We start from the raw sequence: 14,048 nt of genomic DNA on the forward strand, positions 1-14,048 counted from the left end.
GTACCTTTTGCATCTGCTGTTAGTCTGGGTCGCAAGGTGTTGTACCTAAGTTGGGAATCTTTTACCCACCCCGGGGACTGCTTTTGGTACGTCCCGCGGTCTGTGTCCCCCAATGGAGCCGATCGAGAAAAGTAGATTTTTATTATCATAAAATCTTTCTCGGAGGATCCATTGAGGGACACAGCACCCACCCACTTATTATGGTGTTCCTGGTTCGGTTTCCTGTCCGAGGGTGGTGTTCAGTTAATTTTAAATTCTGTCGTTTCCTCGGACAGATAATGTTTTTTCTTGCCTGTCGGTCCTCTCCTACTGCTCTGGGACTAAAACAGATTAGCTCAGGTGCCTGTGGGCGGGTATATCCTGCTGGCAGGGGCCAACTTTTCTTGTTGCCTAGTGTCAAGCCTCCTAGTGGACAGCGGCATATACCCACAGTCTGTCTCCCCCAATGGATCCTCAGATTGATTTTATGATAAGCATAAAAGATCAACTTTTTTTCTGTATTTTGTTGTTTTATAATAAAATTAATGCATACCTAGCATGGCTAAATCACAACAACACCAATAGTTTAAAGGACAACTGTAGTGCAAGACTTTTATATATTGCTGTGCCTGGGCTGCAAAAATAAACATGCCTTCCTATGTGCCTTCGTCGGTCCGGTAGCGGCCTCGCGGTCCAACGGTGCGAACCTCATTCAAGTTCCTGGGGAAGTCACAGAGCAGTCGGCGTATCACCAGCCGCAGCGATGTCCCGCCCCGGCTGGTGGTAGGCTGAGCGCACTGTCATGTAAGGAGCTCTGGCCGGCTTCTTACATGACAGTGCGCTCAGCCTATCACCGGCCGGGGCGGGACATCGCTGCAGCCGGTGATACGCAGGCGGCTCTGTGACTTCTCCGTCCCCAGGAAGCTGAATGAGTTTCGCACAGCTGGACCATGAGGCCGGTACCGGACCGACGGGGGCACGTAGGAAGGCATGTCAAAGTTTATTTTGTTCGTTTTTGCAGCCCGGGCACAGCAGTATATAAGTCTTGCACTACAGTTGTCCTTTAAATAATTTAAGACCAATCCATTACTGTAAACTGATGCCATAATCTGATCATCTCCTGTAAAATTGGTCGGTTCTAATTTATTTTTTTTGTCAAGTATAGAAACATGTTTGAACTTGACAACACATTATTAGGGGGTCGTCAATGTAATAAGTATTTTAAAGTGTTTTTATTTATAAATCTCCAGTGTGATTTCCTGGGCTGTTTTATCATTGTTGTGTACTTCTTTACAGATCAAGGTATTCAAGCTTCACGGCCAAGAGCTACGGTAATTTCAACTTTTTCAATTGTTTGTGAAAGTTGTATGTGGCACCTTCTCTTTAACCATTTAGGTGTATATTCAAAGAAAACAAACATATTTTTCTGTTTCAGGGTCCAAATTCTTCCTGTTCTCCTGCAGCACCTAAGGATATGAAGAATAAGGCTGTGCTGTGTAAACCATTGTCAATGACAAAGGCCACCTACTGTAAACCTCATATGCAGACCAAGTCTTGCCAGACAGGTATTTAAAAATGTAATTTGTGAAATAATACCAAACTTTTTTGTTATGCACCAGTAAATGTCTCACTATATGTTGTAAATTTGCACTCATTAAGGTATGTTTAAATGGGCAAAACCCATGCGCCTGTAGGACAGAATTCTGTCCACTTGGGTTTTGCATATGTGAACATACCCTTATGGAGTCAGCTAGTGTCAGCCATCTGCTTGGCTTTACTGTGTGTACAGACACAGCCTCACAAGGAGTCCCAACTGTTTGTATAATAGATCTGTAGTCACCCTGTTCTGCTATTTAGTTCTTCAATGAGAAACAATATTCTAACCTTGAAGTAGTGAGTATATCTTGTGTGTGCCTTTCATTAAAGGGGGTACTCCGTTGAAAAACAATTGGGGAACACAGTGACCGTGTTTATATCTCGGAGGGGAGGGGGAGGAGAGGCCTTTACAACTGCTGTCCAGCCAGGCTCCGCTCTTCCTGCTCGGTGATCCTGAAGGTATCCATAGTACATTGCCGTTCCCGCAGGGTGTGCCAGACGGCCCTTCCATTCTGCACTATTGTGCGCCAGGTAAATTATTTTAGGCTGCACTGCGAGCGCACGGGCAGTCTTAGTTTTCCTGTGGGCGGGCGCACTAACCCTCCCCTTCTTTCTGCACTATAGTTCAACACAGCAATGCTGTCGGCCACGCTGCGAGCTCACGGCTGGCAGCTTTAGTTCAGTCTTCGGCTGCCTCCTGAGCGGGACAGCTGGCACAGCAGGGGGGGGGGGGGGGGTGGGTTTGATTAATTTGGGCCACTGCTGTGGCCTGCTTGCCAGCATTTAGCTACACCCACTCCCAGTCTCGCGGTCGTACTCCCCTCCCCCTTCTTCTCAGCTGGCCTGTAACAGGTTAGCGCATGCACCAGGGGGTCGCTGGCCTCCTATCAATGTGGTGCGCGCGCTTTAGGGGGTCATTTTCCAGGCACCTACCCCCCTCTCCTACAATGTGCTTCCTGGAGGACCATGCTGGCTTCTGTGGCACCTCCCCCCTCCTTATAGGGGGGTCAGCCCCACTCTTCTCTCTCTCTCTCTCTCTCTCTCTCTCTCTCTCTCTCTCTCTCTCTCTCTTCTCTCTCTCTCTCTCTCTCTCTCTCTCTCTCTCTCTCTCTCTCTCTCTCTCTCTCTCTCTCTCTCTCTCTCTCTCTCTCTCTCTCTCTCTCTCTCTCTCTCTCTCTCTCTCTCTCTCTCTCTCTCTCTCTCTCTCTCTCTCTCTCTCTCTCTCTCTCTTTCTCTCTCTCTCTCTCTCTTTCTCTTTCTCTTTCTCTTTCTCTTTCTCTTTCTCTCTCTCTTTCTCTTTTCTCTCTCTCTTTCTCTTTCTCTCTCTCTTTCTCTCTCTCTTTCTCTCTCTCTTTCTCTCTCTCTCTTCTTCTCTCTCTCTTCTCTCTCTCTCTTTCTTCTGGCCTGGACAGAGTGCCTGCTCCTCACAGCTGCTGCCTGCCTCTCCATCTGCGGGACACAGGTGCCTCCACCCAGGATGTTCCCCTGCTTCCCCTCCGGAATGGGTCTCCTGCCTTTCTCTGTCGATTTTCGACCTGGTGCGGGTCTCCCGATCTGTGGTTACTACCTTGGAACGGTCTTCCTTGTGCCCGCCCTCCAGGAAGGCTCGCTCATTTTCACCTTATCCTCCCTTCACGCACTCAAGGTCCGGTCTTCTGGCTCTTCCCCGGAGTCCCGAGTTTAGGATGACATCGTGGACAGCTTGGTGTCAGCCATCAGGGTCACTTTTCGCCTAGAGAACTCCGGAGCTTTAGACCCAGCTTCAGAAGTTTTCTTCCGCCACTCTCCCCACGTATTCAGTTCTCATGCTGAATTTGACTCCTTACTGGACGGGGCATGGAAACACCCAAACTCTTCCAAGGGGCTAAGAAGATTCAGGCGCAGTTTCCATTTTCCCAAGACTTGATTGCAAAATTTATGACGCCACCTGCTGTGGATCCTCCGGTTTCCCGGTTGTCGAAATCTACCCTTCCATTGGCGAATGCAGCCTCCATTAAGGATCCAGAGGACAGGAAGATTGAGAATCTGGACAATTTTGACTTGGAGTTGGCGGGTTCATTCTTGCTTCCCACCTTCGCTCCTTCTTGGGTTTCCAAAGCTTTATCTGTTTAAGCTTTCCAGCTTCACCAGGGCATTTTGTCTGGTGATCTTGCACTTCGACTGTCCAATGCTGGAGACTACCTGTGCTCTGCTTCCCTGGAGTCCGCCCATTGTATGGCCTTTGCTACAGGTAACCTGGTGGCAATTCGTCGCTCCATGTGGCTGAAAGTTTTTCACTGAGCTACCTTTCTCCAGTACCAGACTCTTCGGAAAAGAGGGGGTAAGAGCTCCCTTCTGCCACAGAACAGACCCTGCCGTACCAATTCCCACCAGAAGTAATCCTTTCAGCCCTTTCCGTCCTTTGCTTCGTGTCGTTTAGTCAAGCCAGTGCCCTCACAGGTTTGGAAGGCTCCTTCTTTCAAGGCGTGTCCTTCCTGGAACTCGGATCGCTGTTCCAGCCAAGCCAAGTCACGTGCCCGTAAGCCAGGAATTTTTTTCGGGTGGGAGTTAATTTGTCCCTTTTACGGGACTTTTGGTTTGCTCAGGTACAGGATTCTTGGGTCCAAGACGTCGTTTCCGATGGCTATCGGATCGAGTTTGCTTCTTTTCCCAAGGATCGCTTTTTTTCGATCTAGCCCTCCTTCCTTGGCAGCGGCCTTTTGGGTTGCACTACAGACCCTTCTCGCTCAGGTAGTGGACGTCCCGGTTCCTCCAGAGGAGTGTTATTCGGGGTTCTACTCAAATATTTTCTTAGTCCCCAAATAGGGCTGGGCGGTATACCGGTTCATACTGAATACCGAAATTTTTGTGCTGCACGATATGAATTTTAACCCATACTGCAATAGCGGTTGGGCCCCTCCCCCTCGGGAATGAATGAATGAGTCCAGCGCTGCGCTGTCCCCATCGGGGTAAATACTGATATGTCACCAGCATGCGCTTCCCTCTTCATCCTCATGTTTGTTGCGGCCGCCGGCGCTGACACTATACCAGTGGTCTTCAACCTGCCGACCTCCAGATGTTTCAAAACTACAACTCTCAGCATGCCCGGACAGCCGTTGGCTGTCCGGGCATGCTGGGAGTTAGTTTTGCAACATCTGGAGGTCGGCAGGTTGAAGACTACTGCTTTATATTGTGTGATATCCCTATGCCCAGGCTGCAAAAAACAAAAGAAACTTTCTCGCCTCCCGTTGGTCCGGTACCGGCCTCATCTGCTTCCTAGTGAATGGAACGTCGGACAGCCGTCAGCCTATCACCGGCCGCTGATAGGCTGAGCCCACTGTCATGCAAGAAGCCGCCCAGAGCTTCTTACATGACAGTGGGCTCAGCCTATCAGCGGCCGAGGCGGATCATCACTGCGGCCGGTGATAGGCTGACGGCTGTCCGACGTTCCCGTCCCTAGTGTAAGGCTGATGTCGGAACATGCGTGAGTTTGTTTTGTCTACCTTGTGTCTGCGCCGGCAACAAACGGCACGAGGAGGGCAGCGGGTGACGTGAGAGTATTTACCTTGATGGGGGCAGCGCTGAGCTGATTAATTTTTGGTGGGGGGGGGGTGGCAGAATAGCGCAACGCTGGGCTGATAATTAATTTGGGGGGGAGGAAATACCGTTATATACCGTGGAACCGCTGAAAGTTGCAAAAATACCGTGATACGCAGATTTGGTCATACCGCCCAGCCCTATCCCCAAGAAGGGGGGCTCTGTCCACCCCTATTATGGATCTGAAGCGTCTTAACCGCCACTTAGTCCTGCGACCTTTCTAGGGATCCACCGATATCGTTTTTTTAGGGGCGATACTGATAATTGGTGGAGGTTAGGGCCGATAGCCGATAGCATATACCGATATTCCGGTATAAGTTACCGGCTATTTATCCCCCACGACACCGCTGCAATGCATTGATTTAAAGCAGGCGCTGCAGTGGCTTTTGCGGTGCCATAAGCCGCCGCCACCCGCTTCTCTCCCCCTGCCTGTTTGGGGGTCCTGAGTCCTATCACCGCTCCCGCCACACCGCACCGCCAAGGTAATTGCCGATACCGATAATGCCCAAAATCGTGATTATCGGCCGATAATATCGGCCAAACCGATAATCGGTCGATCCCTAGACCTTTCCGCTTTTCTGTGGTGGCATCCATGGATCAGGGAGAGAGTATCTTTCCTCCGTGGATAACCGGGACGCGTATCTTCACATCCCAGTTTTTCCATCTCATCAGCAGTATCTCCGCTTCACCATTTTCAGGGCCATTTTCAGTTTGTGGCTCATCCCTTCGGCCTGCCCAAGGGTCTTCACCAAGGTCCAGGCGGCAGTGATTGCCATCCTTCAAACCTGGGGTGTGTCTGTGATCCCTTACCTGGATGACCTCCTGGTCAAGGCTCCATCCAGGGACCAGAATCAAGAGTCTCCCTCTCACACTTTAGACCTGTTTTGGCTGGGTCGTCAACCAGGAAAAGTCCAACCTGTCTCCCACCCAGTCTCTTCTTGGGACTTCAATTCGACACGGTGGCAAGCACCGCTCTTTGTCAGCAGGCGTCCGTCTTCTCTGTCCTGGCTCAGATGGTGGCGGCCATGAAAGCTGTCCCCTTCGCCCAGTTTCATTGTCGTCCTCTTCAGCTGGCACCTCTGTCCCTGCTTTCCCTCGATTGCAAGATTCTACTGCCCCCCCCCCAAAGAATTCACCTGTCTCTCCTGTGGTGGCTTCAGTCTCCCCTTTGGCGGGGATGGTCCTTCCTGCCTCCTCATTGGCAGGTCATCACGACTGATGCCAGTCTCAGCGGTTGGGAGGGGGGTAGTCTTTCAGGATCGGATGGTCCAGGGCCGTTGGTCCTCCATTGGGAGCGGTTTCTCCAAGACTTTCCTGGACAATGCCACAGCTGGGGCGTATGTAAATTGCCAGGGCAGCACTTGCAGCCCTGCGGCGATGGCCGAGGTCTCCAGGATTCTGCTCTGGGCGAAACAGAGTTCCATTCATCTCAGCAATCCACATCCCAGGGGTGGACAACTGGGAGGTGTTTGTGGAAATCTGCAATCACTGGGGGACTCCGGACGTGGACCTCTTTGTGTCGCGCCACAACTGGAAGGTTTTTCTCTTTGTCACAAAGTCCCGCGATCCTCTGGCTCTTGCAGTGGATCCCCTGGTCACACTTCGATATCTTTCTCTTCTTCCCAAGATTGTGAGGAAGCTCAAAGTGGAGGGCGTCTCCGCCATTCTCGTGGCACCGGGCTGGCCCAGACGCGTGTGGTACGCAGACGTTGTTCGCCTTGTAGCTGACATACCACTGCGTATCTCAGTTCGTCCCGACCACAGAACCCAATTTACTGTTTCTGCATTTGATGGCTTAGCGGTTGAAAGTGCTGTTCGAAGGGCCAGGGGGCTTTCTCTCCAGGTTATCCGCACAATGATCGGCGCTCGTAAACCTTCCTCTGCGAAGATTTATCACCGTACTTGACAGGCATATTTCCAATGGTTTGAGTCTCGATCTTTCTCACCAGTCGTTTTCTCCATTCCGCGCCTTCTGTCCTTTTTACAGTCTGGCCTGGAGCAACACTTGGCCCTCACTTCTCTTAAAGGTCAGGTGTCTGCTCTCTCTCATCTTTTAGCACCTCCTGGCATCCGATCCTCACATCTGCTCTATTCTGCAGGGCGTAGCTCATGCAGCTCCGCCGTGGGATGTGAACCTGGTACTCGGTGCTTTACAAGGTGCTCCATTTGAACCTCTCTCCGGGACGTTCCTCTTCGCGTCCTTTCCTGGAAGGTGGCCTTCCTCATCATGGTCACTTCCATCCGGAGGGTTTCTGAGTTGGCAGCTCTATCCTGCCGTTCCCCCTACCTGGTCCTGCACCAGCACAGGGTCGTTTTCTGGCCAACCCTCATCTTTTTACCTAAGGTGGTCTCCTTTCACCAGAATGGGGATATCGGTCTCCCATTCTTTTACCCAGCTCCGTCCCATCCCAAGGAGTGCTTGCTTCATTGTCTTGACATTGTCTTGACCTCCGTAAGGGACTTCCAGCTCCGAAGGCGACCATTTCACGGTGGACCCGTTCTATCTGAAGAATACCGCTGCAAAGCTTTCCGGGTCACAGCTCTCTCTACTCGTTCCGTTGGGGCCTCCTGGGCTCTCCGCAATAGGGCTTTGACCTTGCAAGTCTGTAAGGCGGCCACTTGGTCGTCCTTGCACACTTTTACCAAAGTTTTTCAGGTGCACACTTTTGCGTCTGCTGAGGCCAGTTGGGTCGCAATGTGTTGCAGGCGGCTGTGGCCCAGCCTTCTGTCTGAATGGCTTCGGGTTCTCTCCCACCCCGGGGACTGCTTTGGTACATCCCACGGTCTCCGTGTCCCCCGATGGAGCTGACCGATAAAAGTAGATTTTTTTTTTTTTTTTTATGCGTACCATTAAAATCTTTCTTGAGAATTCATTGGGGGACACAGCACCCACCCATTTCTTCTGGTGTCTGTTTTTTTTTTTTTTTTTTTTTTTGTCTGGTCTCCCTCGGAAAGTTGCTTTTTTTTTTTTTTTCCTCTGATGGTCCTCTCCTACTGCGTTGGGACTAAACTGATTTGCTCAGTCAGTAGGCGGGGTATATCCTGCCAGTAGGGGCTGACTTTTTGTATTGCCTAGTGTCAGCAAGATATACTCGCGGTCTCTGTGTCACCATTGGATCCTCTGAGAGATTTTACGATAAGCATAAAAAATCTACGGTGTTTAAAATCAACTGGTTCCAGAACGTTAAACAGAACTGTAAATTACTTCTATTTAAGAACCTTCATCCTCCAGTACTTATCTGCTGTATACTAAAGAGGAAGTTATTTTCCTTTTTACCGACACCTCCGTTTGTCTCAGGAACTGTCATGAGCAGGAGCAAATCCCCATAGCAAACCTATCCTGCTCTTGACAGTTCCTGACATGTATAGAGGTGTCGGCAGAGAGGATTGTGGACAGACAAAAGAAATTTAAAAAGAAAATTTCCTCTGTAGTATACCACAGCTGATAAGTACTGGAAGAATTAAGATTTTTAAATAGAAGTAATTTACAAATCTGTTTAACTTTCTGGCACCAGTTGATATAAAAAAAAACTATTGTTTTTCACCGGAGTACCAATTTAATGGCCTTTCCTCAGGAGTAGAGCAGGAAGCATATAGCTCTGTACATTGGATGTTACTGCTGCTCACACTTTATTTGAAGTAATCGGGAGCAGAGTTTTAGTAACCCAGCATGGCCTCTCCATAACATATGGAGCTGCCTGTTCTAGCCACATTCACAGTGTATATAAGCATCTTGGCAAACAGCTGATGAGTAGAGTGCCACGTCTCAGACCAACACTGGTTAAATATTGATGGCCTATCTTGAGGATGCAACATCAATGAAATAGTCCTGGGAAATCTCTCCTAAAAACATTCCAGCTTTTGAGAGGGTTTTGACTTGTGCTGGGTAATATACATATGTATTTTTTTTTATTTTATTCTTAGAGTTAGAGGAAGATTCTAATACAAAGTATGTTCCAGTGCCTATTCCTGTCCCTGTATATATCCCGGTGCCTATGAATCTCTACAGTCAAAAAGTACCAGCTCCAGCTCCATTACCTGTTCCAGTAAGTAAAAGGATTCAAATTAATCTTTTTTGCTTCACAAATGTCAATCATTCTAAGATATAAGGAATTCATGCGGGAAAGGCCTGCCTGCTGTACATATCGAATATTCTTGTCGAATTATAAAAAAATTTAAATGTGGTTAAATGGCCACTATCGCAAACTTTATTTTTTATTTTTTTCAATTCAATAGATCGCTATAAAAGAAATATTTCTAAATACATGCAATTATTTTTTTCATTAATTTAACTTAGAAATTGCTTGTATAAAAGTGGCCACTAGGGGTCCTCACAAAAGAGGCCCACGCTGATTTCTGGCTGTTGCTATATGATAACCGACGGTGGCAACACTCCTGACCCGTCGGCATACAGGAAGTGAGGGCGGTCTTTAGAAGGATCTGTGCGTGCTTCTGGTGTGAGGTGGATATTTGCTCCCTGTGCAGACTTGCGTCCACTCCTCCTCTCAGCTTTCCAAAGCTAAAGCTGGGAGGAAGGCAGAGCAGGTGAAGAGAGGAGGTACACTCCCCCTCATCTCTCCTCCCCCTGCTCTGCCTTTGGAGGATGCAGGTCTGCATGGGAGAAAGAACACAGAGTAGGGAAGAGAGGACGTGCACGTCTCCCTCATCTCCTCCCTGTGCTCTGCCTGTGTTCACTGAACTGAATGTAACGGGAGGATGACAAACTGCACGGGCTGGGGGATGTATTAAACTGCACGGGCTGAGGGATGTATAAACTCACTATCCCAGTCAGTCACTGCACGACTGGCTGGGATTTGTAGTCCCATTATGCAATATGTAAGATGAGCAGATGATCATATAGATATTATCCTCTGCTCCTCTTTAATATCGCATAAGATATTGTGTGTAGGGAACTATAAATCCCAGCCAGCCGTGCAATATGTAAGAGTATCAGAGGATAAGGAGATCCAGAGAGGAAAGGGTTACAGAGCAGCCTGCTGTGATTTGCTGACTGCCAGGCTTGCTTCCAAGACTCAGTGACACACAGCGAGGGAGGAAGGTTAGTCATGTAGAGTAAGGGACATGCATCCTGCCTTTGAGAAGATGAGACTCTAACTGCAACTGATGTAAGCATTTCTTATTAGAAATATAGGGGCTAAACACACACAACTTACTCAGTACCTCACCGTGATCATGTACATCTGATAAAGGATATAAGTAAATGGTTATATACCAAAGGGTATCCTAATGATAAAGGATATCGCCAATGATAAAGGGAATGTATAAATATATTATACTATTCCTCCTTCCTTCCTTCCTTTTCCAAGTGTTAACAACTTACTATTGTTTCCCTTTGTAGATGTACGGTTTAAGTAATTCCCAACACAGGGTTAATAATACAAAGGTTTATTCACTAACACACTATATAACTTTAGCTAACATATATACATATCCGTATAATATCAATGTATCTCAGTGTATACAACAATGGCAACTTCAACACATTAACATTATACTAGTCACATTACAATTTAACCCAATACAATATCTTACCCACCCACCTAATTACACACCAATACACTCACACAGGCGCTCAATCCACAACAGCTTTCTGTCCCTAAGGCTATAGGAGTTAGTGATAGTAATGAGAGGGTCAGTGAGAGAAGAGGTTTGTGAGTCTTGGGGTAGGAAGGATAGGGTTAGACTGTGGAGGGGAGGTTACTAAGAGAGGGAAGTTGGGGCAAAGTTATAGGTTGCAGGGAGGAAAGAGGATGAGATTACTAAGAGAGGGAAGTTGGGGCAAAGGTAGAGGAGGAAAGAGGGTGCCCAGGATTATACTTAGCAGATTATCGGAGTGTTGGGAGATGAGGCAGGACAGCAGTCTATATTTCTTGGGCCTGGATCCTCAGTGCCTCATGGAGTTGTTCCCGTGTTGGTGGCTGCCTCTCAGGATCACTCCTTCCCTCCCATTCAGCTTGGTATATATATCTAGCGTTATACAATATCCTAAGACCCTCCTATCTGGCCAAATATCCCCAGGCACCAACACAGGTTTGGTGGGCACATACCAGAGAATGTTTGTAGACAATGCCACCTGTGCTTTGGCCTCTCTATGACCTGGCCAGATATCCCAAGGCTACCATGATACGTGTATGGAACAGGTTAGGTGGGCCCATATTTTGGAATGTTATACAACATCCCAAAATATGCCCCTGGTCTAATGGCCATTATATTGTGTTTTATGACATGCCCCAAGTCATGTCCTGTTTGTACAACATTTCTATCCTACAAAGGTCTAATATAGGGCATAGTTGATGTGAGATAGATTGATATAAATATGATGATATGACACTTCCCTTCACAATCCCCCTGTTGTCGGGAACTCGACAATGCAATTTGGGAAGTGTCATATTGGGATGTATTTACCTCGTCAACCCTGTATGTTGTTGGTAATGGTCCAGGATGGAATGAAGTATAATTTTACATTCAGGTACTTAGACACCACCCATTTCCACAGGTGCACTTTTACTGCCAGTCACCATAACCCACCATCTCTTTCCACAGAACACACAGTCTTTGCATTGATTTTCCTTCTTCTTTCTTTGGTCTAGATTGAAGTCCTTTTAATATGAGTCCTAACTTTGCCCGGACATTTTCTGTGTCTGTCAACCGCCTATCCTGATGTTGTCTCCATCCAAGTTTATCTGGTCAGACTCAGGAATGGCCTCATTTATTCAACAGCAGAGTCTTTGAGTCAATCTGGGCAGCTTTAACCTTGGCTTGTTACCCAGTCAACATGACAGTCCATAGTGCTGACACATGCGGCACCACCTTGGTCCTCAGGTGTCATTAGCGCAGAGTGGCATCTTTACGACTTGTTGCAGGCATGACTCTTTTTTAAAGCTTCTCCTTGTCACTTTGATTGAAGTAGGGATTATCATCAGTTTGGTAGTCTCCGTGGACAGATAAGCAGGTCTTTACCAAGGCAGATCAGAGCTCCTAAGTAGTGGGGAAAGTCTCAGTACCTAAGGCCTAATTTTGGGGAGGAATACCACCTTCCATTCCCCTGTTGCTGACACTCAATCCATCCCTTATGAACCATACCATTCTGAGGGTTGAAGTGGCAATTACCTTGAATAGTGTGGGTACCTTACCTGTCCCTATGGGTCCAAACACACCTACAATATACTCGGACATAATGGGGACTACCCACACACACACACCCATAATTCTTTAAAGATTTAAAGAATATTTAAAAACAATACACCCAACCCAAATCAAATGATGGTTATTGACTCTGGTACACATAGAGACTCGTGCCAAATAGCACATCTAGTCTACACATCCAAAAACACGTGGGTCACAAACCCTTGTGTAATTGGGCTGTAAATGTATGCACTCCCAAGCAGGTGGTCACCCATTTACACCTAGAGTCTATATGTACTCTTTAAAGTAAGCACGCAACATAGATAAAAACAACATAATTAACATTTACAATAGTTTCATAGATATCTTCAAGTATGTAATATTTTGGGGCAGCAGGACCGTATCAGTATGTATTATGTCCTTGACCCCTGTCTTCGCAAAAGTTCATGATGCTGTGTCTGACCGTGCTGTAATTGGTCAGCCAGCCTCTTTGTTCTTCTGTAAATTAAGAAGAGTCCTATATACATGAGGGCAACCAGGATTAGGAGAATGATGATTGGATGAATAAACAAGTTAAAGAAAGATGTGGCTTTTGGGCTGTATCCAAAAAGGCTCTCCCACCAGGACACAGAAGAGTCTCTTTCTAAAGCATGCACAACCCCTGTAATCTTGGTTGTGTCATGTTCTAACTGGATAGTGGCTTGACTCTCCGTCTCTCTCAGCTTCTGCACAATCTTCTCTTCGCTGCTAAAATCTAAAAGAAGACGCTTTAATTCTGTGCCGAAGCCGAGAGGAATCTTCTGAAGCCTCACTGGGGTGTCAGGGCGGATGTCGAGTCTCTTCTCTGGAGTGATTGGAGTTCTCCCTTTTTGATCAGCTACATCAATTCCTAGAACGGGATTAAGGGTACAATATGCTCCTGGGAGGAGTTCTCCTCTTTCGGTGCAGTTAGTGGCATAAACAGCATAAGATGCATTCCCTGTTTGGTACCAACACCAATATCCCTGACCCAGATATTTAAGGTTGGAAGAAGGGATTAAGTTTGCCTTCATCTCACAAGACCCCTCAGAATTCCAACATTGGTGTCTAAGCACCCGGTCATACCTATCTTGACAGAGGATAGCATCCTCTCTCTTCCAACATCCTTCTGTATCAAACAGATAAGGATGGCCGCCCTCATAAGTTAGAATATCTGAGGAGAGTTGTGGATGAAGTACAGTTTGGTTGCTCACTACCACCCCCAGATTGATAGTATTAAACCCCATCCTGATACTACCAGAGGTGGGCACCAGGGATGATGCGGTACAAGTAAAATTATAACAACCGTGCCACTGAGTTACCCACCATTTAGTATGGTTTACAGCAAAAGAGGGGATGAGTGTGCTCACTTTTCGAAGGAGGTTAAATGGATAGTGGCCGTGGTACAAAGAAGATACAATATGTTTCAGGTTGCCTGAGAGTTCACTTTGGACCTGCGTACATGCCAGGCCGAGCTGAGCTTTGTCTTGCTCCTCTAGAAGACCCACAACTAACCTTCTAAACTTCTCTCGTAGAGCAGAAGACAGAGAGGTTGTAGCATCTATGTGCGAATGTTGTAAACCCTCCAAAATGTGGTTTACATCAAGCTGGGTCTTAAATCCTTCACTGGCATGTCCCGCCAGATCCCCAAGTTTGCTCCGCAGGACTTCCAAGTCTATTGTGTTTAAGGCCCCTATTCCCATAGCTCCTCCTCCTAGACCCATAGCAATCAA

At 47.5% G+C, this 14,048-nt stretch overlaps 1 protein-coding gene across 3 annotated transcripts in view; it reads left to right on the forward strand.

Annotated features, from left to right (window-relative positions):
- ZMYM2 (zinc finger MYM-type containing 2) overlaps positions 1–14,048 on the forward strand; it is a 122,453-nt gene that overhangs the window by 68,591 nt on the left and 39,814 nt on the right. For all 3 annotated transcript variants that reach the window (XM_056561712.1, XM_056561711.1, XM_056561713.1), the window contains exons 12-14: positions 1,276–1,310; positions 1,415–1,544; positions 9,076–9,197. In XM_056561712.1, coding sequence (XP_056417687.1) covers positions 1,276–1,310; positions 1,415–1,544; positions 9,076–9,197 — 287 coding nt within the window. The remainder of the gene's footprint in view (positions 1–1,275; positions 1,311–1,414; positions 1,545–9,075; positions 9,198–14,048) is intronic.

The sequence above is a fragment of the Hyla sarda genome, chromosome 2, assembly GCF_029499605.1.
Source record: "Hyla sarda isolate aHylSar1 chromosome 2, aHylSar1.hap1, whole genome shotgun sequence".
Taxonomy (NCBI): domain Eukaryota; kingdom Metazoa; phylum Chordata; class Amphibia; order Anura; family Hylidae; genus Hyla; species Hyla sarda.